The sequence below is a fragment of the Tachypleus tridentatus genome, chromosome 1, assembly GCF_004210375.1.
Source record: "Tachypleus tridentatus isolate NWPU-2018 chromosome 1, ASM421037v1, whole genome shotgun sequence".
Lineage (NCBI taxonomy): Eukaryota > Metazoa > Arthropoda > Merostomata > Xiphosura > Limulidae > Tachypleus > Tachypleus tridentatus.
The window spans coordinates 61,869,914-61,894,262 of NC_134825.1; the positions used below are offsets into that span (position 1 = coordinate 61,869,914).

A 24,349-nucleotide genomic window follows, 5' to 3' on the forward strand; every position below is an offset into this window, starting at 1 on the left:
GTTAGTTTCGCCTTTAGGGTGTCCGATGAACAAATACTCTTGCTAGTTCATTACAAATTTTTTACGTTACGTCACCTTAAGGTTCACAAACTTCCCCGCTAGCTGGATGAAATTACAGATAAGACAAGATAAGATGTTTTTAACATCTTTCAGGAGTAGGAACTTTCGGTGTATAAACTTCTGCATGGTGAAGTTATTGTAGTTACAATGACTGTCTTTAAAATCTTAAGAAGTAAAATTTTCCCTTTCCAATAGACATTTTTAGTAAATATGTGAAATCTAGTTAAACAAGTTGTTATGCAAAAATGATACATATGTTATATTTAATTTCTTCAAGTTATTAAAGGTGTTTTGAATTCAAATCAAAGCATGTTAAGTTACAATAAATGATTTTATAGACCTAACTCGTTTTTATTGTAATTTATGTGTCATGTAACACTGTTCATGTCACGCCTTACCTCTTATGGCACATCCTAATACAGGTTTGACACCCCTCGCCTCCAAAGCACTGAATAATTTCTGAATCATCTACAAATGATTGTACAAATTTACCATCTATTATCACTTAAAGTAACTGTTCGAAACAAAAACTGCCATGTTACAAGAATTATGTAACAAAAATGCACTTGTCACAAGTTGCCCTGATAACAATGTGGTAGTAACAAAGTGTCAGTAACTAAATGTTTGTAACAAAATACTTAGATCCTGTCACCAAAGTTATTTGCAGTTCGAACTCGGGCTTCTCTAATGTAAAGTAAGTAGTGGTTTAGCAGTCGCTGCTTATTGCCATTCATCATGTATTTGTTCTGGCATTGGAGTAAAAGGCACAGAACTAACGACCAAGCGTAGCACAGTTAAAGCAAATATTTTCTTTTATGATCAAGGCACTTTTGAGAGTACAACTCTACCTATGTTGAAAGTATGGTTATAGTACTTCGTCCTGTTCAGTTTACGACATTCATTACAATGAAGTAACAGGCTGATGCATCTTCAATGCTTTAAAGGGGCTTTACATATTTTGGAGAGTGTTTCATAATCTGGTATACAATTGCTATTGCTCTTAGTTTATTCATATATTCAGTCACGCAGCTGATATGATTAAATAAAAAAAAACCATGTCGCTACTGAAACCGCCTCTATAAGAAAAAAAAAAAGATATTTCACAGACCAGTGTGTGATATATGACATTGCTTGGTAACCCTTCAATAAACTTATTGATGCGCATTTCATCATGATATTCAGAAGGCTTGATAAGAGGTGCTTTTTTTATATAATATTTTTAAAGCATTTTTCTAAATGGCTCACTTCTCTAGAGGTCTTCGCCTTTGAGCTTAGTCATACGGATCATTAACAACTGTGTCCCAGTATTGAGTCACGTATCTTCCAAAAATTTTGGGGTACATAGAGCTACACTGTCTAATCTCAGCATCAGGAGTTGCACACATCACATTATGCCCAGTCAGTGATTGTCTAAGTCAGTCACTATAACATCTGGTTAGAGCTGATTGGTACAGTCGCTCAAACTGTTGACCAGTTCCAACCACACTAGTTTAAAGTAGTAAGTGCTGCAGTAGCAAATATTTGTAACCAATCACTGCATATTTATTTTAGTGTAAGCCTGATTTTCTTAGACAAAAAAGGAAAATAAACAAAATGTAATGTTTGTGTAGGTTAGCAATTTGCTGGCCAGCTATTTGTGTGACTGTTAACTGGTTTCTGGAATAGAGGGCAAAAACATTGGAGTTAATATTGAAGAGACAGCGAAAAATCAGGAGAGAAGACCACGTGAAAAAAATACTATGAACAAGGTTTATAGTCAGCAAAGCCTTAGTTCAATATATCAAGAATCCTAAGAATACATACTTTAACTAATACTACATATTTAGTTCTAACTTTCTGTATTATCTGTGTAAACAGGCTGTTTTATATACACAGATCATCTTGCTGACGTGCATGAGCTATATTACATACACTGAGTAGTTCCTGGTATTATTCTCTATTTTCCTTCTACATCGCCGAGAAGATGATTATTTTAGTTATTCCTGCCTTCTTTTTCATGAAGAGAGTTTTGAGTTTAAAGATTATGAAACAACGTGTGCCTGGTACAAAATCCCTCTTTGTTTCTTGAATACCTCTTTCCAATTCATCGTCCAGTTTCCCTGATATTTACAACTGTAGATCAGCTTTCTGTTGAATTACACCGTTTACTTCCTGCCATGCTTCTCTCAAAGAAGTCTGCCACTTTCATTAAACTGGCTTATGTACCTTTATAAAAAGTATTACTTTTTCCCATAAGGTATAAAACATTCATTATTCTGCCCTTCAGTAGAGAGACCAATTTCAAAGATTTGTAATTAACAATATGCTAAATTTTAACTGATATCTAAACTTTATATTAATATTTTGTTTCTCTTTTTTCTTCGCCAGTTCTAAGAATTCATTATTCAGGCCATTAAACTCATATGGCCCTACTACCCCTCCACTTGTTACTCAGTTTTAATTTCGCGCAAAGCAACACGAGGGCTATCTGCGGGCTAACAGGGCAAGCATGTTTGGTGTGACAGAGATTCGAGCTTGCAACCCTCAGATTGCAAGTCGAGCGCCTTAATCACCTGGCCATGCCGGGTGTCATTGTCTTTTTGCTGAAGTTCTGAGATAGCTTTACTGAGTTATGTTCAATTCTGTTTCATCTTTGGCTTCAGTGTACACTTTGCAGGCCTTAAACTTCTCTTTCTAAGCTTTCTTCACTTCCGATATCTTCCATTTGAATATGTTGCAACTACCACATTTACTTTTCTGACTCATTTGTTTATTTCTCCGCACTCTATTCCATCTACTCATGGTGGTTTTGACTTTTGTTATATATAGGAAGTTTGTAGTTTAATTATGGTTTTGAGAGAGCTTTTCCTTAGTTATTATATTTTTAGTATAGTTTCTGAACAATATCTTCCCTTTTAACTGAAGAAACTTAGTAGGTGTAACAGGAGTGAGGTGTATGGTTGAGTCAGAATCTTCCTCTTACTCTGTCTACAAGTCTTGTGAGCATCATTATGGGTTAAAATACAGTGGAAGTCATGTATTTTGCATACTCATTTCGGTTTCTATCTAGCCAGATGTGGTTCCATTAATCAAAGTTGACTGCAATGTTGACTATTGCGCCTATATTCACAAGACGATTCAGCAAACTAATTTACCAACGTTTATAACTGTAGCTGAAGTCTGACACCATCAGACTAAAACTTAAAAAACTTCAATTTATGTCTTTCGTAAAATATTTATATATGGTTAAATACAAAAGTAGGGTATGATATCTTGTATTATTGTTACAATGATATTATTTTCAATTATAAAGTAATAGTAAGTTTTCAACATCAAAAAAGTGTTGTAAAAATAGTATGATAATTACTAAACAATGTGATGTACTCAGGTTAAATTCATATTCTGCGACAATATAGCTAATACAAAGGAGTTCCAAATTTATGTAATTAACTGAATTTTGGAAAATGAAATAAGGACACTTCATACAATATAAAACACACTTGAACAATTCATATTAAACAACACATACACGGTGTGTATGTATAGTTACTTAAAAATGGCAATAAAGTTTATTCATATTAACTTGTACTTCTCTCCAGTTGTATCAGTTGAGATCGTATATAGTCTGAATAACCTACTATAGTAAACAACATACTGGGTGTGATAAATGTCTTCACCACATCCAACACCTGTTTGTTTGTTTTTGCACAGCTTAGAGAGCAATTGGCTGTTAAAATTATTTCATTAATTCATGTAGACCTCTTCATGTGTCCTAAACCAAGCTTTAAAAGCTCCAACAATGCATTACCCACAGACTGTAGAAAGTAATAAGACTCATTATATACAGGTAATGCTATTTCATCTCTTGCAGTGGGCTACTGCTATTTAGACCTACTCTCTGTAAAGAAACATCAACAATTCTTTGCGGGAGTTTATATTGTTTAGGTTGAAAATTTCTCTGGGTGACATACACTGTACATTATTGACACCTCAACTTTATGTTTTGATTTTAATGTAGCCACTAGAGTCACATTGAATATTAGAACAAGTACAGTCATGTGAAAAAGTTAGGACACCGTATAAAAGCCTGTGTATTTTCGTAACATTTTTGGATATATAGATATTTAATCTCAATTTTAACAATACTGAGAGATTATAGGAATATAACTAAATAATTAAAACTGAAGAAGATACTTTTCAAGATCTTCTGTAAATGTAATTCTACAAAAATGCATATTATAACTGAGGGAAAGGTTAGGACACCTTACCCCCTAATAGCTAGTGTTACCCCCTTTGGCTGAAATAACTGCAGTGAGACGCTTCTTGTAGCCATCTACCAGTCTCTGGCATCGGTATGAAGAAAGTTTGCCCCACTTCTATGGCAAACTTCAGTCTGCCCTTGATGTTTCTCATAGAGAGCAAAGGTTTCCTTCTTGCACACCTCCCATGCAAGTTAAATTTGTGCAGTCTCTTGCTCATTGTAGAGGCATGCACTTTCACATCAACAGCAGCCAGAGCCTGCTGTAGGTCTCGTGATGACATGTTAGGGTGTTTGGAAACTCTTTTAGCATCTTGCGGTCTGTTCTCGGAATGAACTTGCTTGGATGACCAGACCTGGACAGTGGAATGCCTGATTTCAAAATCCTTTGGGATGTTTTTAAATCCCTTACCAGACTCATGAGCTGCTACAATTTTCTTTCTGAAGGCCTCAGACAGCTCTTTTGCTCTCACCTTGGTGCTGACTCTCACTTCAACTGTCAGGAGCACACCAAACTAAATGTCTGAGATTTAAATAGGACAAGCCTGATTCAAAATGTTGAGTAACGATTTTCTAATAATGTGCACCTGGTGTGATACACCTGTGTGTGAGTTGAGCCATTTTAAGTGGAAATAAATGTGGGAGTGTCCTAACTTTTCCTCAGTTAGAATATGCATTTTTGTAGAATTACATTTACAGAAGATCTTGAAAAGTCTTTTCTTCAGTTTTAATTGTTTAGTTATATTCTTATAACCTCTCAGTATTGTTAAAATTGAGATTAAATATCTATACATCGAAAAATGTTACAAAAATACACAGGCTTTCATAGGGTGTCCTAACTTTTTCACATGACTGTATAGGTAACATATTGGTGTCCTACATGTCTTGTGTTATTTAAAATTTATAGAATCTCGTGTCTCAAAGTATTGTGGACCATTAACTTTAATTCAGGTTAAGAACCATACCTTGGGTTTGCTAACATACTTCTTGCACTCTTAATAGCTCATACAAATACCATTGGTTATGTGCATTTGTGCTACACCCTCAGTATGAATTGGTCATGCTTTACCTTGTTACATAGAATAAAACATCTATGATAGATCTTGGTCTTTTAGTTGTTCTTCTTAGAGCTTCCAAAGCATTAATGTGACAACCATTCTCTAATGGAATCTCCTACTGTGTGACTTCTTGTGACTGTGTCAAAAATAATTTGAGCTCTCATATAGTGTGCCCATGGTCTGGACGTTCAACAAATGGACAGAGTCTTATGGCAATCCATGCTGCAGTGTCAGGTGATACTGCTTTACTAACTTTACTGTTACAATGCTGTTATCCAGCATGCTATCATGCCTTCTAGATGTATAAAGTTTATCAATCAATTGGGTGCCACATTATCTATCAAATAGTGAATTTTCTCCCATACAAGTGATGTTGTTAGTGCTTTACAAAGACTTCAGTTGTAAGCAGTTTTTCTTTGGTGTATAATATCTTCATTCAAGAGTTATAAGTGTTCATTTAGTGTTCATGATCGCTTGTTGTACTCAATCGTGAAACTACAATAAAACTGTTCCAATTCCGTAATAGTTGGCGTAGGTATCTAACAAGAACTCACAGACTTATGATGGATACTCCAACTGTGATACTTCTACTAAAGAATGTTTCAGGGAATGGGATACTTGGTCACATTCCTTACTCCATCTGAAGTATGTCTCAATTTTTGTTAAAGCTGACAATGATGTATTAACCCTGGAGTTGTTGGAGCTACACAATTGATTATCTGTGCTCATTCATTGTGAGTCCACAGACACACTGCTGTGCCACTGGGGACCAATGGGATAGGCTTGCTAAATATCAAGAGATTTGGTAAAATATATATTTCATAATAGTTCTAGTTTTCTCAAAAAACAATCTTTATTTAATAACATAAGCATATTGTGTGTGTGTGCTTGCTTAGGATGCTGGGCAATCAGTTTGTTGAATAGTAACCTGCTTTGTTTTCCACACTGTATTGATCGAAATTGTATACCAAATACTTCCAGTGAAAAGCCTATTTACTTCTTCAAAAGCCTATGCTAGCCTGTTTAAATCTAGCATTCCTTATATAATTTGCAATTTTAGATTTACTCAGAGAAACTAGCAATTATTATAAGATGGTCACTTTCTTTCATATGTAAGGAAGTTTGTAGCGTCGAGATATTACCTTACCTACTACGGAGCACATTATTATCTGGATTCTTTTACAATGTATATTTTACACCCATAGCGTCCAAGGACATACTATGCCAAGAAAATGACAAAAGAACATGGACAGCTTGAATAAAATCAACTAATAACTTTCTCGACGATGTCTTATGTGAAAACTACACAAACCAGAATACTATATAACTTCCAACTAATGTTAGTTAAAAAGAAGAGGCTGTTAACGGCACGATGTACCACATAACAAAAAATAACGTAATTACTATTGTTTTAAAGTCACACAATGGACTATCTCTACACTATCCACTGCAGAGAACTGAACCGTGGATTTTAATATTGAAGTCCATAAACTTACCACTGGCTTTAAAGGGAGACACAACAACATTGATAGAATATATAAATATACTTTCTCACCTTAATACTTAGGTTTAATGTAATGGGCATGAGATTTTACATATAGGTATAACGTGAAAATACAAACATTTATGCAGTTAGATACAATATATGTTAAATGGTAAAAATTCGTGGTGTTACATTCCTTGTGATATAAAACGCTGGATTTCGAAGAAAAGTTACATGTAACTTGAGAATTGATATAAAATTATTCAGAGTTAACATTTTCTTTAAAATGCTGTTGGTATTAGTCTCTGATAGTTTGGGAGTTTTTTCTCTAATTGTACGGTTCTGTATACTCTTCTGTTCTGGATATGTTTGTTTTTGCCAGATGTTTAGCCCCGAATCAACTAAATGTATTAGAGAGTTGCTTTGGACCTTTGTGTTTGTAGAACTCACCTATTCCAAGACACAATACTTTTATTTATTATGTGTGGCGTACAATTTGTTCTAGGTCTCTTTCAGGGTAGCCTTCTGGTCCTAAACTGATCCATTGGTTTTTGTTTTCCAATATATTAAGTATAAGAAATGTGTCCGTTTTGAAATCTTACTCTTTGATCTGAACTACACCTGAGTGTATGAATATTTTGCATTAGAAAGGGTTTTTTTTTTTCCATTTCTCATAAATGGTTTGGTGTGTTTTGATTTTCGCGCAAAGCTACACGAGGGCTATCTGCGCAAGCTGTCCCTAATTTAGCAGTGAAAGACTAGAGGGAAGACAGCTAGTCATCACCACCCACCGCCAACTCTTGGGCTACTATGCGAATAGTGGGATTCACCGTCACATTATAACGCTACCACGGCTGAAAAGGCGAGCATGTTTGGTGTGATGGGGATTCGAACCCGCGACGCTCGAATTACAAGTTGAGTGCCTTAACCACCTCGCTATGCCGGGCCTGTCATAAGTGATCAGTTTCCGGTATCATCACACCACCTACATCAAAATGAAATTGTCATAAATAATTCTCCTTTGCAATTTTATACTGGCTGTAATTGTCACGTGATTTGCTGAACTGCATATTCACAATTATTTTAATATAAACATATAAGCTAAGAATACAGGTGGGTCCAAGGCCCGAAGACTAATTTGTAATATTAGCCCTTTGTAAAAAGTACATTTATGCATCGTTTTATATGGTTCATTTCATCTATCTCGTTACTACTCACCTTTAAAATGTAAAAGTTGACTATATAGTATATTCTTTCTGTACACAATATCAAATATAGTAGTAAAAAAGGAGAAATATTCAAATTATTCAAAATACAATTCAGATAATCTAACAGCACACCTTTGGTGTTAGAAATATGTATACAATGATTTTACTTATTTTTCTTTTCATACGGATGTAGTTGGAAAATGAATTCAAAACACATTTAAAAATGCTTTATTTTATCATAATGTACTTAACCCCGTACTTTTGGTTTAAGTGACAAAATTAAAGCAGAATTAAGTAATCGTTTTCTCCAAAAACATTTGTTTCTTCTGGTGAGAAAATGTTTAACCTTATGGACGTAGTTTTGTTTGAGCACTTGGTAACGGTGATTTTGCGAAGTATCGGCCTTAAAAATGATTTGTGTAATAAATAATTCTTTTCTTTTGTTTAATTTGTTCTCCTGACGTGCTTTAACATTGATGATCAGTTAAACACGTGCTTTTCATTATAATAAATGTAAGGTAATGCATGCAAGTTGTCGTAAATTAAATTATAAGTATCATTGTGATGAGTATTATAATTTTAATTGTGGTATGGAACAAAATGATCTGATCCGTCACACCAATATGCTCAACCTTTCAGCAATGGGGTCATTATAATGTGATGATCAATCTCACTATTCATTAGTAAAAGAGCAGTCCAAGAGTTGGCTGTGGGTGGTGATGAGCAGCTGCTTTTCCCTCTAGTCTTACACTGCTGAATTAGGAAACGACTAGCGCAAATAGCCCTCGTGTAGTTTTGCGTGAGAGTTCGGCATGGCCAGGTGGGTTAAGGAGTTCGACTCGTAATCTGAGAGTCACGTGTTCAAATCCCTGTCGCACCAAACATGCTCGTCCTTTCAGACGTAAGAGTGTTATAATGTGACGGTCAATCCCACTATTTATTGGTAAAAGAGTAGCCCAAGAGTTGGCGGTAGGTGGCGATGACTAGCTGCATTCCTTTCAGTCTTACACTGCTAAATTAGGGACGGCTAGCGCAGATAGCCCTCGAGTAGCTTTGCGCGAAATTTAAAAAACAAACAAACAAAGCTTTGCGCGAGATTCAAAAACAAACAAACAAAATGATTTTGGTGTTGTTATCCATATGTATAGAAATGTTGAATGCTTACGAAACTCTAAACTCCAAAGTTAGAAATAATAATGGGATTCTTTTATTTGCATAAGATGCCACTAGGTCCGTACAAGAAAATAACCTGTACTTACTAGATAATAACTCGCACGAACAAGCTGCTACCGCGTAACTATGAAAGACTATCACATAGTAAAGATGCATTTATTTGACCTCTCCATTACTGTGCATTACAGATAAGTATTTGCACTTACCTTCGCAGTAACATCTCGTCCGTAAAAGTCGTTTTATTGTTTTAACTTTGCAGTTAAAGTCTTCCGTATAATATGGCTAAAGAGGTTGTAATTTCATATGTACAACCATTAAACAATTGGTCTGTTGTGTAATATTAAATAATGAATCCAACAAAATGTCATAACATTATCCACATAACTAAATTAATTTACGCGGCCATATTGTGAAATAAAAGGGTCTAGAAACACCTTAAAGAGGTTATAATATCGTTGTATGAATCATTAGTTAACTCTCAATTGGAGTGTTGTATTTGGTCCTGGGCTCCTTACTTTAAAAAGGACATTGAATTGTTTGAAAGTGTTTAGAGAAGCGCTACTAGGATGATATCTGAAATAGAAAAGTGTTCATATTATGAAAGGTAACTATTTTTGATTTTTTCTTTTGAATTGTTTGTTTGTCTGTTTTGAATTTCGCGCAAAGCTACACGAGGGCTATTTGCACTAGCCGTCCCTAATTTAGCTTTCTAAGATTTCCCATTCCACACTGCGTGCTGCCAGTTTACAAAATCTGGAGACATAGATGCCCTCACGTAAGAAAGAATGAGCTTTACCTTGTTGAGTGACCTCTCATACTTATCAACAGACACACCGATTGCCATCAGTATATGCAGTACTACCCTGAGATGTAGAAATACATCTTCTCCATAAGGAATTAAGAGTGTGTATGGTAGCTCGAAGTGCGTATCCCCTTGATAAGTTTCCTAGTACTTCCCTTCCTTACGCTACTGTCTTCAGTTAAGACAGTTGTGTTTTCTTAACGTGGTATTTAGCTTTTGGAATGAGTTAACTTCAAGTATGATAAATTTACTAAATTTAAGGGGTTGAAAGTTTCAAGGGTTGGCTTTGAATTTGTTCTTCTTTTTTACGTTTAGTTAATTTTTATTGATGAGACAACTCATACAACAGATCAGATTTCTTGTTGTCATTGAAAATAACGTTATATCTGTAATAATAATAGGACGTGTCTGGATAAGTGTGACTGCCATAGCTCCAAGAGGAAAAACCAAGAATTTGTTTGTTTGTAACTAAGCACAAAGCTACACAATAGCCTATATGTGTTCTACCTACTACGAGTATCGAAACCCGAATTCTAGCGTTTTAAGTTGGCAGACATTCCGCCGTACCACTCGGGCCAGAACCTAGAATCCTGAAATTTTGCACCCATGCTAAGTGGAAAGTGAGAGTGTGCACCTGGGTGATATTACTTCTTATTCACGCGCGTACGCATTTTTTTAACGAGACAAACTAGCGAGAAACCATATAGAAATGAAGTGGTTCCTTATGTAACAACTTCTAATATACAGAAAGCTAATGTGTTTCAACAACAGCTCTCTGTGATGATACGTGGTAACTGAAGTATATAAATTGTGCTTTTATTCTAAAAGAGGTTAAAAAAGCACACATTAATAACATAATAACCCGAGCGAAGCCGGATAATTTCGCTATTAATGTTAAAAAACGGGTATTGTTTTAACTAGAATACACGCCAGATCTATAACTAAAACAACAGAAAGCAAATATGATCAACACAAGCTAAAGATATGTCTTATGTAATATTTTCGCACCGCCATCTACATTATTTAAAAAAGATTTTTTGTATGTAAGAAGGAGGTACTGTGCAATTTATATTGTTACAAAAAGTAAAAGTATATTTGAGTACGAAATATCAAGCCTTGTAGAGTTAATCATTGTGTTTTATTATACACTACTTAAGTACCATCAATTTGAAAAGTAAAAACTATAACATGTAATAAAGCTTGTTTTAACTAAAAAAAATTAACAGATGTTTGCTACTAGTATTACTAAGACGTGGTAAAGTAATTGTATAGTTTCGGACTAGGCTTAACTAAGTTAATTTTCTTATTGTGGAAACCTGAATTATTATTAAGGATGTATCATGTATTGGTACATATAAATTGTTTGAGTCGTAAACGTAGCTTCCCAAGTTTTACTATTATTACCGGTGCAAATAATAATGTTAAATGAGGTTATACTTTTGCTTTTACAACTAGTACGATATAACATATTTAGAAGGTTTAACATTGAGAAGGCGTTAGTGTGATTGCCCATGTTTCTCACAGTATGAGTATTGTTAATAATAATACCATTATACTTAATTTTATAGCCGAAAAGTATCTTTAGCAAATAATGAGGCTGAGGAAAATGACAAATGCTAGTTTGTTTGTGCCAAAAAATATATAAAAATAATCTTGTATTCGATGTTTTACTTTCGTTTCTGAGACTGAACCTGCTAAACTCTGATTTACATTAACTGTAGTTTGGTATATGGTTCTTGATATTGGAGGAAAGGCTCCATCTATACTGCATATAGTAGATGTGCGCTTGACATTGTATTGCATATTATTTGTTTTCAAACACAAGCATTTAGAATTAGTACCAATTCTATATTAATAGTCTCCTGCTGGTACAGTGGTAAGTCTATGGATTTATAATGCTAAAATCAGGGGTTCAATTAACTTATTTGAATTAGATTAGCTAGAATTAGATTCATTTAGATTTTATTAGAACTTTTAATACAGGAGCTGTAAATTATTAAAGTTATTAAATATATTAAAATAAAGAAGTGTTAGCCAAGTAAAAAAAATAATTTATTTTTCTTTAGAGTTGAAATTATTGTTTATAATAATTAATAGTTGATAAAAAATATAATAATTAGTAAAATAACTGAATTTGTAATTATTTATGATTAGATATGTTTTATACTCTCTAGTAGTAGTATTGGTTTCTTAATATGGGATTTTAGTGTTAGAATAATATATAAACTGTGAAATAGCATAATTCTGAGACAATAATTCTGACGAAGAGATTTGCATACCAGTAGCCATGAGTAACTCTCATGTAATTTTACATGAATTGTGACTATTTATGCAACTTGAGCCCTCTTCCAATAGGAAGGCAACTCACTTTCATGCACACTACTTATCCCTATCAATTTGTACTTATGAATCTTAATTATTTTCCTTGTCACAGGTGTGTTTGAATTTCACATTTGTGCTCAATTTATTGAAATTTAATTTGTTAATGCAGTTTTGGATTTTGTTCTCTTTTGTTTTTGTTTCAAAAGCATTCAAATTTTTATTATGGATTCCCAACTGACAGTGATTTACTCTTAGTCCCGAGCATGGGACATTGTTATCTCTTGGATTTATTTCTGCTGTTCCAATTCTTCTCTTCCTTCAGTGTGTTTCCATTCCAGCTCCTACCCTATAGATGGTTAATTTGGTCATGTTCCACTCAGCCTATTCCACTGTCTTTTCTTGCTCCAACTATTCTTGTGACTCCTATTCCAGGAACCTTTTGTTTCAAGCATTAACCACACACTTCTGAACTTATTCAGGAGTTTAAATCTTAGTTGTGGAGTAGACTGCCTCTTTCAGTCTGTCCATATTCTATCTAATTGTAAAATACCCACAGGTCTATTGTGGGGTTCACCATTGATTGGATACTTCCATTTTGATTAATTTTGCTTCCCTTCTTAACTCTGGACTTTCTCTTTTATGAGAATTTATTCTCCATTTTTTGACTCTGGCTGTTGATTTATTAGTCAGGCCTTGTCTTACCTCTTTTCCTATACTTACATCCCTATTTTTGTTCTTCTTCTGAGTCTTAGATTTACAAACCTACTCTCCTTGGTTGTTCCTCTTTGATTGCCTTCACCTTAATGTACTTAGTATTTGAATTCTCATTCCTCTTCCCACTATCCCTTCTCTCTCTTTTTTTTTCACTCTCACACTTTTCTTCTTCATAGAAAAATATCCTCCCTCCACCTTTAAGCTAGAAATATGCTTATTCTGTTATATATTGAATTAAACTTTCCATCTGTGGTGGGGATTTTGTCATTGGCCCCTCTTTCACTCCTGGGAGTAATTCTTTACATCACCTATCTGCCTTTCTTACCCAACTATTTGCTGATAGATTCTTAGTCTCAACCTTTCCTAGTTGTTAGGTGGCCTTGTCCATGGCTTTTATAATTTCCTGGTACCAAGAGATATTTCTCTCCTATCCTCTCTTTTCTGTTTCTCTCCTTGCACAATTCCCTTGCTTGACTGAGCCATTAATGAGACAATGAACATTAGTGTATGTCCTATTTGAACTGTTGATTTTCTTGCTTTTATACCATCTTTCTCTCATAACTTGTCTCCCTCCTTTTTCTATTCTACAATTACTGTTGTTCCATGAGATGCTTCTTGCACCCTCTCCCACTTCACTTATCTTTTCTGCTTTCCAGACCAATCCTTTCTTCCAACTTTATCTGCTCAGGAGGTATACTGTACTTCTTTCCTATCTTCTAGTTCTTTATTATTAGACCATCTGCATCTGTTGAGCTGTTCAGTGTGCCTTATCATGGACCTCTCCTTTTAGGAATCCTTTGTATGTTCCTATTCTGGCATCCCTCTTTTACCGTGGACTTTTCTCCTTCCTTTGTAGGAAGGTTCGTTGATTCATCTATTGACATGTTTGTCTCAGGATGTGGGTGCTCTTAGACTGTTTTCCTTTTCTTTGTATTTGATTTGTCACCTTTTTTTCTTCTCTTATATTTCTTTTTCAGCAGTTCTTGGGCAAGCTCCTCCAAGTGGGCATGTGGATTCTTTCTACACATTTATCACCTTATATATACCTTCTGGATGGTTTGTATCCTGATGATTTTCACCATTCTTCAATCATTTCACTACTTGTGAGAAGAATATACATTATTTCTGTTTAAGAGCTCCTTTCTTATTATGTAGGAGGCTACATAATGTACTTACACAAAATTCACATTGAACCAAGTTAATGGAAAGTGCTCATACCATTTACTTTAATTTCACATTTGCCCACTAAAAGATTTTGTATTCTCCAAGATCACTTGAAGTATCCATGTGATACATCTGTGTATCTATATTCAACTTATTGTCTGATCCACATTGTACTTATTCCTTGGACTCTCATATGAAATGCCAATATCAGAAATTGGTTTCTGCATTCTTTTTTGGCTCTTGCTTGCTAAATGATAAAAATAGGTTTAAATGATCAACCATTGCACTGTTTCCAATAAAAGACCTTTTCAGACTGAAGCACTGATTTGGATGTGGGCATATTTCCTTCAACTCAAATTCTTGTCCCCTTTTACAAATGTGGTACTGGAGGTCCATGCAATTTATAAGCTCCTATCTGCTTGAGTGGTGGACCATGAAGAGTCCTTGCTAACTGGGGCCTAACCACTTGGGCTAGAATTAGGGGTGCTAATAAAAGGAGCAGTATGGAAATGATGATACTATTGGTGTAGGAAAGATTTACCCACACATAATGAGATACATCACTCATGTCACATATTCTCTGTTCCTGCAGCCTGAGCTATTCGGTAGGGTTGAGACGTGTATGCACTGTATATGGGCTAGATGCTGTCTTCAACCACTCTCTCTGTTCAGTAAAAATCACACTCAGTACTAATCCTTACTATATAATAAATGTGCCCTCCTCTTGCAGCTCCTCCCATAGAGTCTGATGGTTGAGCTGAGCAGATGAACTTTATTATAGTTTCAAGTATTATTCAGGCAATCAACAGGATAAAGATCTATCATTTATTTCTGATATATTCTGAAGATAATAAGAGGACAAAAGTTTAAGACCACTTTATCAGCAGTTGTAGAGATCAGCAACTTACATAGGTTTGTTTAAGAGGGTAATCAATAATTTTCTGGTTTAACACATTGGCTTCCACATGACCCACAGGTGAGTTGTGCTCTGTTTTCTTTTTAAAGGGCCACTTACTGGCTGGGAGACAATGGCTACCTATACAGTTACCAATATAATTGTAAAATGACTAGTGGGACCCTGGAATGCATCAACAAAACAGACTTAGAAGCAGGGTCTTAAAACTTTACCTTTGTCAAAGGTAGATATACCAGTACAGTTTTGAAGGACCAAATGGTCCATTGTAATCTGTATATATTATGTTCAACAGTTTCAATGAAACATGAAATTGAAGATTTTCCTCATAACTTACAGTACAGTTTAAACCTGTAAGATGTTGAAATAATCTAAAAACCAAATTGTAGGATAAACTTTAATTGGTATCTTACCATGTTTATATGCTTGTAGCATCAGCCATGGCCCAAACTGAAAATCAACAGACAATTGGACAAGGAACTGCACAGTTTATGATTGATCCAACAAATAATGATGCTCCACTGGAGTTTAACATGAATAAAAATAAGCCACTTATCACCACTGCTGACCAAGGAGAAGGCTACTGTAAGTAGGTTATGTACAGCATAATTTTCTATAGATGTTATATGCTTTGTTAGGTAATATTGTCCTATACAGGTAAACTGACAAAATACAGCATTTTTTAATTATTTTGCTAGAAATGAGAATATTTTTAGTACTGTGGTATAAGACAATTACTGATAAAGGTTGTGAAAGATGTGTTTGTTTATAATATCTACTTCAAACTGAGAAAAATGGGTGGAAAAAACTAAAGCTATGTGGCAAAGATAGTTTTTTAAGTTTCTTGAGAAATGTGTTTAGTGAATTATTAATCTTCTTACCCGAGTATGTTTTGTACAGTTTGAGTAAACCAATTAAACTTGTCTTATTCTCACTTGTTGTTGGCTGTACTAAAATCAATTTGGAATAAAAATATTTTGTTTTTTACATATTAACATTGGGTTATTATGCGTATATACAGTATGCAGCCATAGGTAACAATTTATTTTTATCAGGACGTGTATCTGCAGTAGAGATTGTACGTGATCTTGCTTGGGGTATTTTTTCACTGCATTATGTGCTTAATCATGTTCAATACAAAATACTGACCTAACACCATATGTCATGGTTACTGATTGGAGAAATTAGGTTATATGTGAGGCAACTCTTCTAAAATGGAAATTTGGATTTGATAAGTTGTGTGGTAATTGTGTTTAGGCACTTAGTAATTTAGTACTACAAGGGAAAAGTAGTAATTTGTGTTTGACAAGATGGATGGGAATTAGTGATGTTTTGTGGGTGTATTTGTGGCCCAGTTTCATTTTTTTAATAAATGTCTTGCATTACTGTGTACTGACAACCAATCATATATTTATAATAGTTTATGAATAGTTGCAAATAAAATATTGATTTATGCAAGTGAATTAGAGTAAAGGAAAAACTTCCATATCTCTATTCAAAACCACAAGAAGCTGTTGCAGACTATAATATATTAAAAATCTGAAGAAAATGTATAGTGATGTTTTTAAAATGTTTTTGGTGAAATCATGATAAAGAATGTAAATCTTAACTAATAAATTAGTTTTTGGCTGGATATATAGATGCACATTTTTTTTAACACCAAGTACACAAGAGAAGAAAAAAACTTGTCAAAATAGGAAGTAAATGTAGGTATGGTTAATACCAATTCTTCAAAAACAATGGAAACAAGATAGTAGGAATGGCATTTACATCATCCTAACATAAAGCATGGGCAAGAATTAACATATAGCAATATATATATATAACTATTTAATAACAATTGAGTTTAATTTATCCCATTTTTAACTGTTAATATTCTACCACATTGTGAGCCTGTGCTGTTATGTATGGATGATTCATGTGTAATACCAACAATCTTGTTTGCATTGTTTTTGAAGGATTAGTTATAAAACAAGATATGTCAGGAAACATGCAATGTTACTAGAGTGACATAAATTTCTATAATTTATGTAAACTTTTGAATCACCAGTACTGAATGCTGTTTTCCATGAGCATAATTTCAACAATCCACATGATTAAGGTGCTAAGCTTGAGAGTAACACTATGTAACACAAATTTTGTTCCTGGATAGCATGTGTTATTTCTAAATTATGTTGTAAAAGTACAGAAAATTGTTACTATTCTCTTCAAACTTTGCTTTTGTGACCTGGATAATGAAATTTAGAAATTAACTTATTTTCTGTGTAAAAATGGGCAAATTTGCACATTTTCATTTACATAAGGTCTGAATAAAACAACATATAAATCAAGATTTACATGTATTTATACTAAAGTTATACAAAAATATTTAGAAGTGAGTAGTTTTTTTGATATTTGCAACTGTAATGTAAATCACTTTCACGTGTCAGCCCCCAAATGTAGTCTTCCATCGTGTTTTTGTTATATGCTCCCAGGTCACAAAAGCAAAGTTTGAAGAAAAAAATAGGTCTTTTCCATTAACTTTAGACATGAGTAATTGGGAAATAACACTTTCTGCCCAGGAACAAGAAAAAGTAAAACTTTTGTTACACAGTGTAATCATTAATGATTTTTGTCATTCAAGAAATATTTTTTTTGTACTAAGTAAGTAAACTTTTAGAAGAGTTTGTTTCAATTACCAAAACTAATTTGTTGTAAGTTTAGTAGGTTTGTATTTCTGATTATTCTAGCAGCTTACCTAAGGTAGGCTTAGCTCTGTGTGTTTGTGAAAAAGAACAGGCCTAGTTGTGGTTGTGATGGTTGTCTGTTGATAGTAATTTTGTTTCTAATGTCTGGAAGAAAGTGAAGTGTATTGAGTTATCACAGTTCAAAATTGTGATGTTAATACAATGGTTAAAAATAATCAATGAAAGACAATGAACAGTAAAACTGTTACCCTGCACTTTCAAAAAAGAGAGATTTTTTCACCATGTGTGTAATATTTGATTTTTTGTTTCATTTTTCATTTCTCTGATAAGTCAGTCAATTTTAATTTCCCAGTTTATGAGTCAGGTGGTCAGATAAAAGATGTTATTAGTGTAAGATTCTATATTTCACAGTACAAAAGATTGCACTTCTGTAGAAAGTGAAACAGAAATCCAGATAGTTAAACCTGTTAAAGAAACAGCTAAAAATTCTAATAAAGCTATCTGGTTCTTGGTGTGCTCATCCTCATGAGATTGATATAAGAACTACTATAATCACTACAACCATGTCTCTTATAATTGTATACTACATATAAAATTTATTATGACTAAAATATCTTCAAGAGCTAAATTATAGACAAAGATGAAATGTTTCAGGTGTGTGTTTTACTGATGTGTGAGAGAGTGTTGCCTTGTTGTGCAATGTATAGACTGAAAGTAAGGGATAATAGCAGAACCAATAGTTTTAGAACACCACTGAGAGAATAACTTTTGGTGGTGTTATTGTTCTTAACTCACAACCTCAACTTCATGCTGAAGAAAAAATTGTGGTCGAGTTGTTCTAAACTTTGGTAATCAAGAAGACAGAGTAAGCCTCTTTATATTTTCATATGAAATTACTGTATATTCCAAACAAATGGTGTTGAACCAACTATATGCATGTAGAAGAGATAAAAAGGAGTTGAACCAAGATATTTTCTGATGGAGATGAGCCGCAGAACTGCAACACAAAGCTGTGTTTCATATATAATTCATGTTATTGAATGCTATAAAAATAAATTTGAATATTGAGGGTTAACTTAACTATTTTTCGGGCATGCCTTTAGCAAATGAATAATTTTATTACTTCAAGTAAATCGTGTAGTCTTGCCAATCTAAACTGAGTTGGGTACAAAAGAATTATTTTTAAACACATTATTGCAGAGTTAATGCTGTAAATATACTTAAGTAATCCTTAGCTAATTATTAATATTATTATATTATTCCATAGGACCATTTTATTAGATTCTTAATCCCAGTAAAATATCTTTTTCATTAAGTATTCAAACTAAAAATACATGATACTTTGTATAACCAGTATTATACAAATAAATGTATGTGAACACATACATATCTTATTTTAGATTATATCAAACAGAGTGAAATTATCCCCAAAATATTAAACATCATAGCCTTTTCATACTGTTATTCATCTAAAATTGAAATCCAGTTCATGGCTACGTGACTTGGTGATGAATCATAACATTGAGTTTACACTGCATTAAGATGCAGTTTCAAAGAGTTTTAGTTTGGAAATTTTGTACAATGTGAGACTGATTTGATTCATAATATTGGATTATGCAAAGTTTCAAAAAACTATACTAGTTTTTCATTATAAAGCAGTCTTGTTTCCTAAGTTTTTAATTTGTCACTTAAGTATAATATAACATGTTAACATTACTATTTGTATATACATGTATGCATATTACAGTATGCAAATAGCATGAATATATTTCTATTTTATATTTTATAAATTCAATAGAGTTTTTCATTATTTCTGATTCCTTTTATATCTGCTGCCTCTTTCACTTCCTTCTGATCATCTTCTATAAGAACATTTGTGTAAATATTTAGGTTTGGTCCTGTTAGAATGATATTTTTTTTTTCTTGGTCAATATCACTTTCTTCCATTAGGTTCTCAACCTTTGTTTATTTCTGCAAGTCTTGTTTCTCTTCAGTTGACTGATAATTCCTCATGCTTTCAGGTCTTTCACATTTTCTCCTTTAAATTTTCCTCTGATAAAAAAAAACAGCAACAACAAAAAACTCCAGAGGTTTTTTTAATATTTTGTTATATTCTTCTTGAGTTTTGGCATTATCTTTAGTTAGTTTTCTTATTATGCAAATTGTGGTTGACATTTTCTATATTGCTCTCAGAAATACCATTTTAAACTTTCCCACTTCTGTCATGATGGTGCCATTTTGACTTTTAACATGTAGCCATCAATGCATAATTGGGACAGTGTATTGGATGTAAGGAATTAAATAAACCAGGTATTAGATATTTTGTACAAATTACTAATAAACAGATGTACTGTTACTTAATAATTATGATATAATTTTAACTTTACCCACAATTAAAAACTGAAATTATCATAGCTTCACTGTAAGAAACATGTTTAAATGGTACTTATTATATATTAAAGAAAATTAATTGCCAAAATAAATTAATTGAAGGCATTTGCTACCTATACTTCTGAAGTTCATTTGGTTGATTGTTTTGTTTCTTGGTTTTCAGTTTGACAGTTAAAGGAAAAATGTAATAAAACCAAACAAAGCAAGAAACACTACAAATGATTAAAATGTTTACTTTGTATATGACAATATGAAAAGCAGCAAAAACTGTATATAAAATAGAATTTTAGTAAAATTCTCTACCTTTTATGTATTATAACTTTTCAGCATCAACAAATAGTGAAGGAATATCTTCAAATGCTGGTAATGGTGTAGGAGAGCAGATGCAAGAAAATGAACCAAGAAAAGACTATGGACGAGGCAAAAGTAGAGGATGGGGCAGAAGAGGAGGACGAGGAAAATTTCGTGATAGAGACCGGGGGATGGCAAAAGAAAGAAAAGGTGAACATTCTTATGGTTATATACAAATTTAAATAATCACTTTCCAGTGGGCAAGAATTATGCTTCAAAATGTTTTGTGAAGTACTGAAATGTTGAAGTTATAGTTATACCAGTTTTTATTTTGTTGCAAAAAATATGTGATTTCTTTATGTAAGTTAACAAAACATGAAATGCTTTTAGCATTAAAACAAGACATATCTCAATAAATTTTTAATGTTGTATTTTTAATTATATTCTTTCACTTAATTCTACTTTTTATGTTTTAATAAGTGATGATGTTAGAAATTGATAAGCAGTGATCTCAAGACTGTCACATTTCTTAAAAATTAAATAAATTTCTTACAGTTTTTGAACGAGTAACAAATTATACTTAAAAGCAATTTAAATTGAAGCAATCACACTCTTGAACAACAATACATAAAATTAAATAATAGGCAGCAGGTTAGTGATATTTTAAAATTATAAATGGCAGAAAGTATAAGGTGTAACAAAATTCTAAGTATTAGTAAATCATACAGACTACAGCAACCTTATACCAATGAAATAATTTTGATCAGTCATAATTAGAAAAAAATAGTTCAATATAAATGTACATTAATACTGAAGTAGCAGTGATAGCAAGAATTAAATTTCTCAGATTATATTCTTTTTCAGAGTTTTAACTGGAAAGTATATAATAAAAGTGAGCCATAATGGCAGTCCATAAAAGCTGTGAGTTACTTTGAGTATCTCTTCCATTCTGATTTAATTATCTTTAAATAAGAAGTCTTTAATATATTTCATATGCATGTGAATGTTGTTTGAAGAAACATGTACCATTTTCACAAAAATTAGGAACATTAGATAATAATTAATCCCACCAACATGGGTCAGATGTCATTTTCTTGTTTGTAGAGACTCACATTCAAAATTTTATTGAACTACTATTTAATGAATGTATATCAATAAGTTTGGTTTCAAATTATAGATTATAATTAAAATTTTAGTATTATACATGAATTAATTTCTCAATTTAAAATTACACATTAAAAATCTAAATGATGATTGCTTTGTGTAACGCCCCTAGCTAGTACAGCGGTATGTCTTCGGATTTACAACGTAAAATCAGGGGTTCGATTCCCCTCGGTGGGCTCAGCAGATAGCCCCATGTGGCTTTGCTATAAGAAAACACACACACACACTCTTTGTGTAACTTGGTATGTTGAATGTATAATTGGTTCAAATTTCAATGTTTATATTATGTCTATAGTTTCTTACATGCTAGATTTTCAAATTACCAATACTGACAAACATGGGTCAAATGTCATTTCGTTGTGTTTGTAGACCCACATTCAAAATTTTATTGAACTAGTATTTTATGAATGTATATCAATATGTTTGGTTTCAACTTATAGATTATATTTAAAATTTTAGTATTATGTATGAATTAATTTCTTAATTTAAAATTACATTTTAAAAACCTAAGTGATGATTTCTGTGTGTAACTTGGTATGTTGAGTGCATCATTGGTTCAGATTAAATGTTTATATTATATCTATAGTTTCTTACATATTAGATTTTCAAATTACCAATACTGACAAATAGGAATCTAAGATAAGAACCTTATATCTTTTATATTTTCTCTCTTACTGTTTGGTTTGATGATGTGCTGTAGTGAGGTGCGGGCCCCTGACATGTCTACATGCATCAAGCCTCTTGTGACTTAAGTGACAATGTACAGTCCGACTGCTTATATAGTGGCCATCCAACTCTATCAGTCAGCAAATGAGTCTGTCAAACTATAGCACTAGACTAGCTGCATAATAGTTGACTGATTGCATCCCTGTCTTTGTGCCACTTCATATTGGCTCCCTTTCACCATAAAGATACCATTGGTGATGTGTATTTATGTGTGATAAACTTAACATGGTATTCTGTAGTCACTATGTTAACCATATTCAGGTTACACAATAGATATCCCTATTTTTTATCTATATACATGATCCAAATGATAATGCCCAACAGCAGACTATAAAAATGGGCTGATTTGGCATGTGATGATCAGGATTCAGTGAAGTATTTCAAAAGTGTAAAGGAGTGGTTATTTAACATTGGATGGTCCTCAGATGTTTACACAAGGAACGGAAGGTTCATATTTTTAACTGTTGAGAAAATTATTTATAACAGTATGTGTTTTCATTGACTGTCAGTGTACTAAAAGCATTTCCTCATTGAGTTGATCCGATCTTGCCAACAATAATGTGACTTATGTCTCTGAATTTCTTTCACAAAATGCAAAGTATGTGTAAACTTATACAGAGTTTTTAAAGCTTGTCTTTTATATAACTTACTGCTCAAGCAATAAAATGTTTATAAACTCTGTTTTTCTGTCAAAATTCAGATTTTATTGTTAACAGTTATAGCATTAATTTCACATACTTGAAACTCACTGAGATTGGCATACACAAAGTACCACCCCATGTGATGGCATACCATAAGCAAGTGATACCCTCTGGTAATTGACAGATGATGCCATCTAGTGTCTGATGCTGCATTACCAAGATACATTTCCAACTTTAACATGTTTAATATGCATAGCCTTGCATAACATTTGAGACACCACAGATGAGATGTCTCATAGCTTCATTCCATTGGGGGAACACCTTACAGCCTTGTGTTTTATCTTAACCTTCTCAAATATTTCCATTGCTCTGTTGTAGAGTTGTTTATCTCATCTTCAATACCTCTTGTGCTATTACGTGTTACCACTTCTGAAAGAGTGCTTGGCTCCATTACATAAAGGGTGTTGATGGTGAGGAAGGACCATGCTGAGAATAATAGTTTTCTTTCTGATAATTCTCAGTTGGTCCAGCCTCATATTGGATTGATGTGCTGTGGTGAATTATTCTGTAAATCCATTCCCTTGATTTTTACTCTGATTCTGAATTGTACTCTATCTCTGCTTGATTGCATCTTTCATTTGTCATGGTCTTGGGTGTTACCATTATATTTAAGAGCTGAGCTTCAAGTGAACTAGTGGTATTCCTTATAGAGAAGTTAATTGGAAGGAGCCGTAAGGAATACCACTATTTCACTTCAGCTTTTAAATATACATCTTCTGGACAAGAAAGGGTGAGAATGTGCCTGTTTGGAATTCATTTTAATTTCAAAAATGTAGAAGTGAAGTCAGACATACTCACCTCTGAAGTTCTAAAATCTAAGGTATCCCTAAGAAGTGTGATTTATTCATCTGAATTATGACAAGAAAGCAGAGCTCATACATTCTCATGCAATATCTTATGCAGAATGTAAGAAAATGCATAACTTTGGATGAGTTGAATAATTCTCTATAACATGTCAAGGGCATTAAGAACATAGTCACACAACAGTTGACAGCATGAGATCAAACTCATCAAGAAAGGGTTTTGGTGTATCAGAGGCAAGAATCTGTTTGAAATTTATGTGAACCTTTTTCCTTACATGGGGTATTACACCTTGTTTTCATGTTGCCATACTGTCTATAAATGTATGTTGTGAAATGTTCTGAATATTGTATATTACTCCCCATTAATTCAACCAAATTTTGATCAAATATATGCAGCCACAAAAATGTTCATGCTTGGCATTTATGCAGGCTGAGCCAGGGTTGTGAGTGTT

General features: G+C 33.2%; 1 protein-coding gene across 1 annotated transcript in view; it reads left to right on the forward strand.

Annotated features, from left to right (window-relative positions):
* The first annotated feature begins 11,523 nt into the window (after positions 1–11,523).
* The window catches only part of LOC143249889 (ecto-NOX disulfide-thiol exchanger 2-like), a 43,597-nt gene continuing 30,771 nt past the window's right edge, over positions 11,524–24,349 (forward strand). Inside the window, exons 1-3 of the mRNA XM_076500485.1 lie at positions 11,524–11,544; positions 15,567–15,719; positions 20,540–20,713. Coding sequence (XP_076356600.1) covers positions 15,575–15,719; positions 20,540–20,713 — 319 coding nt within the window. The 5' untranslated portion in view covers positions 11,524–11,544; positions 15,567–15,574. The remainder of the gene's footprint in view (positions 11,545–15,566; positions 15,720–20,539; positions 20,714–24,349) is intronic.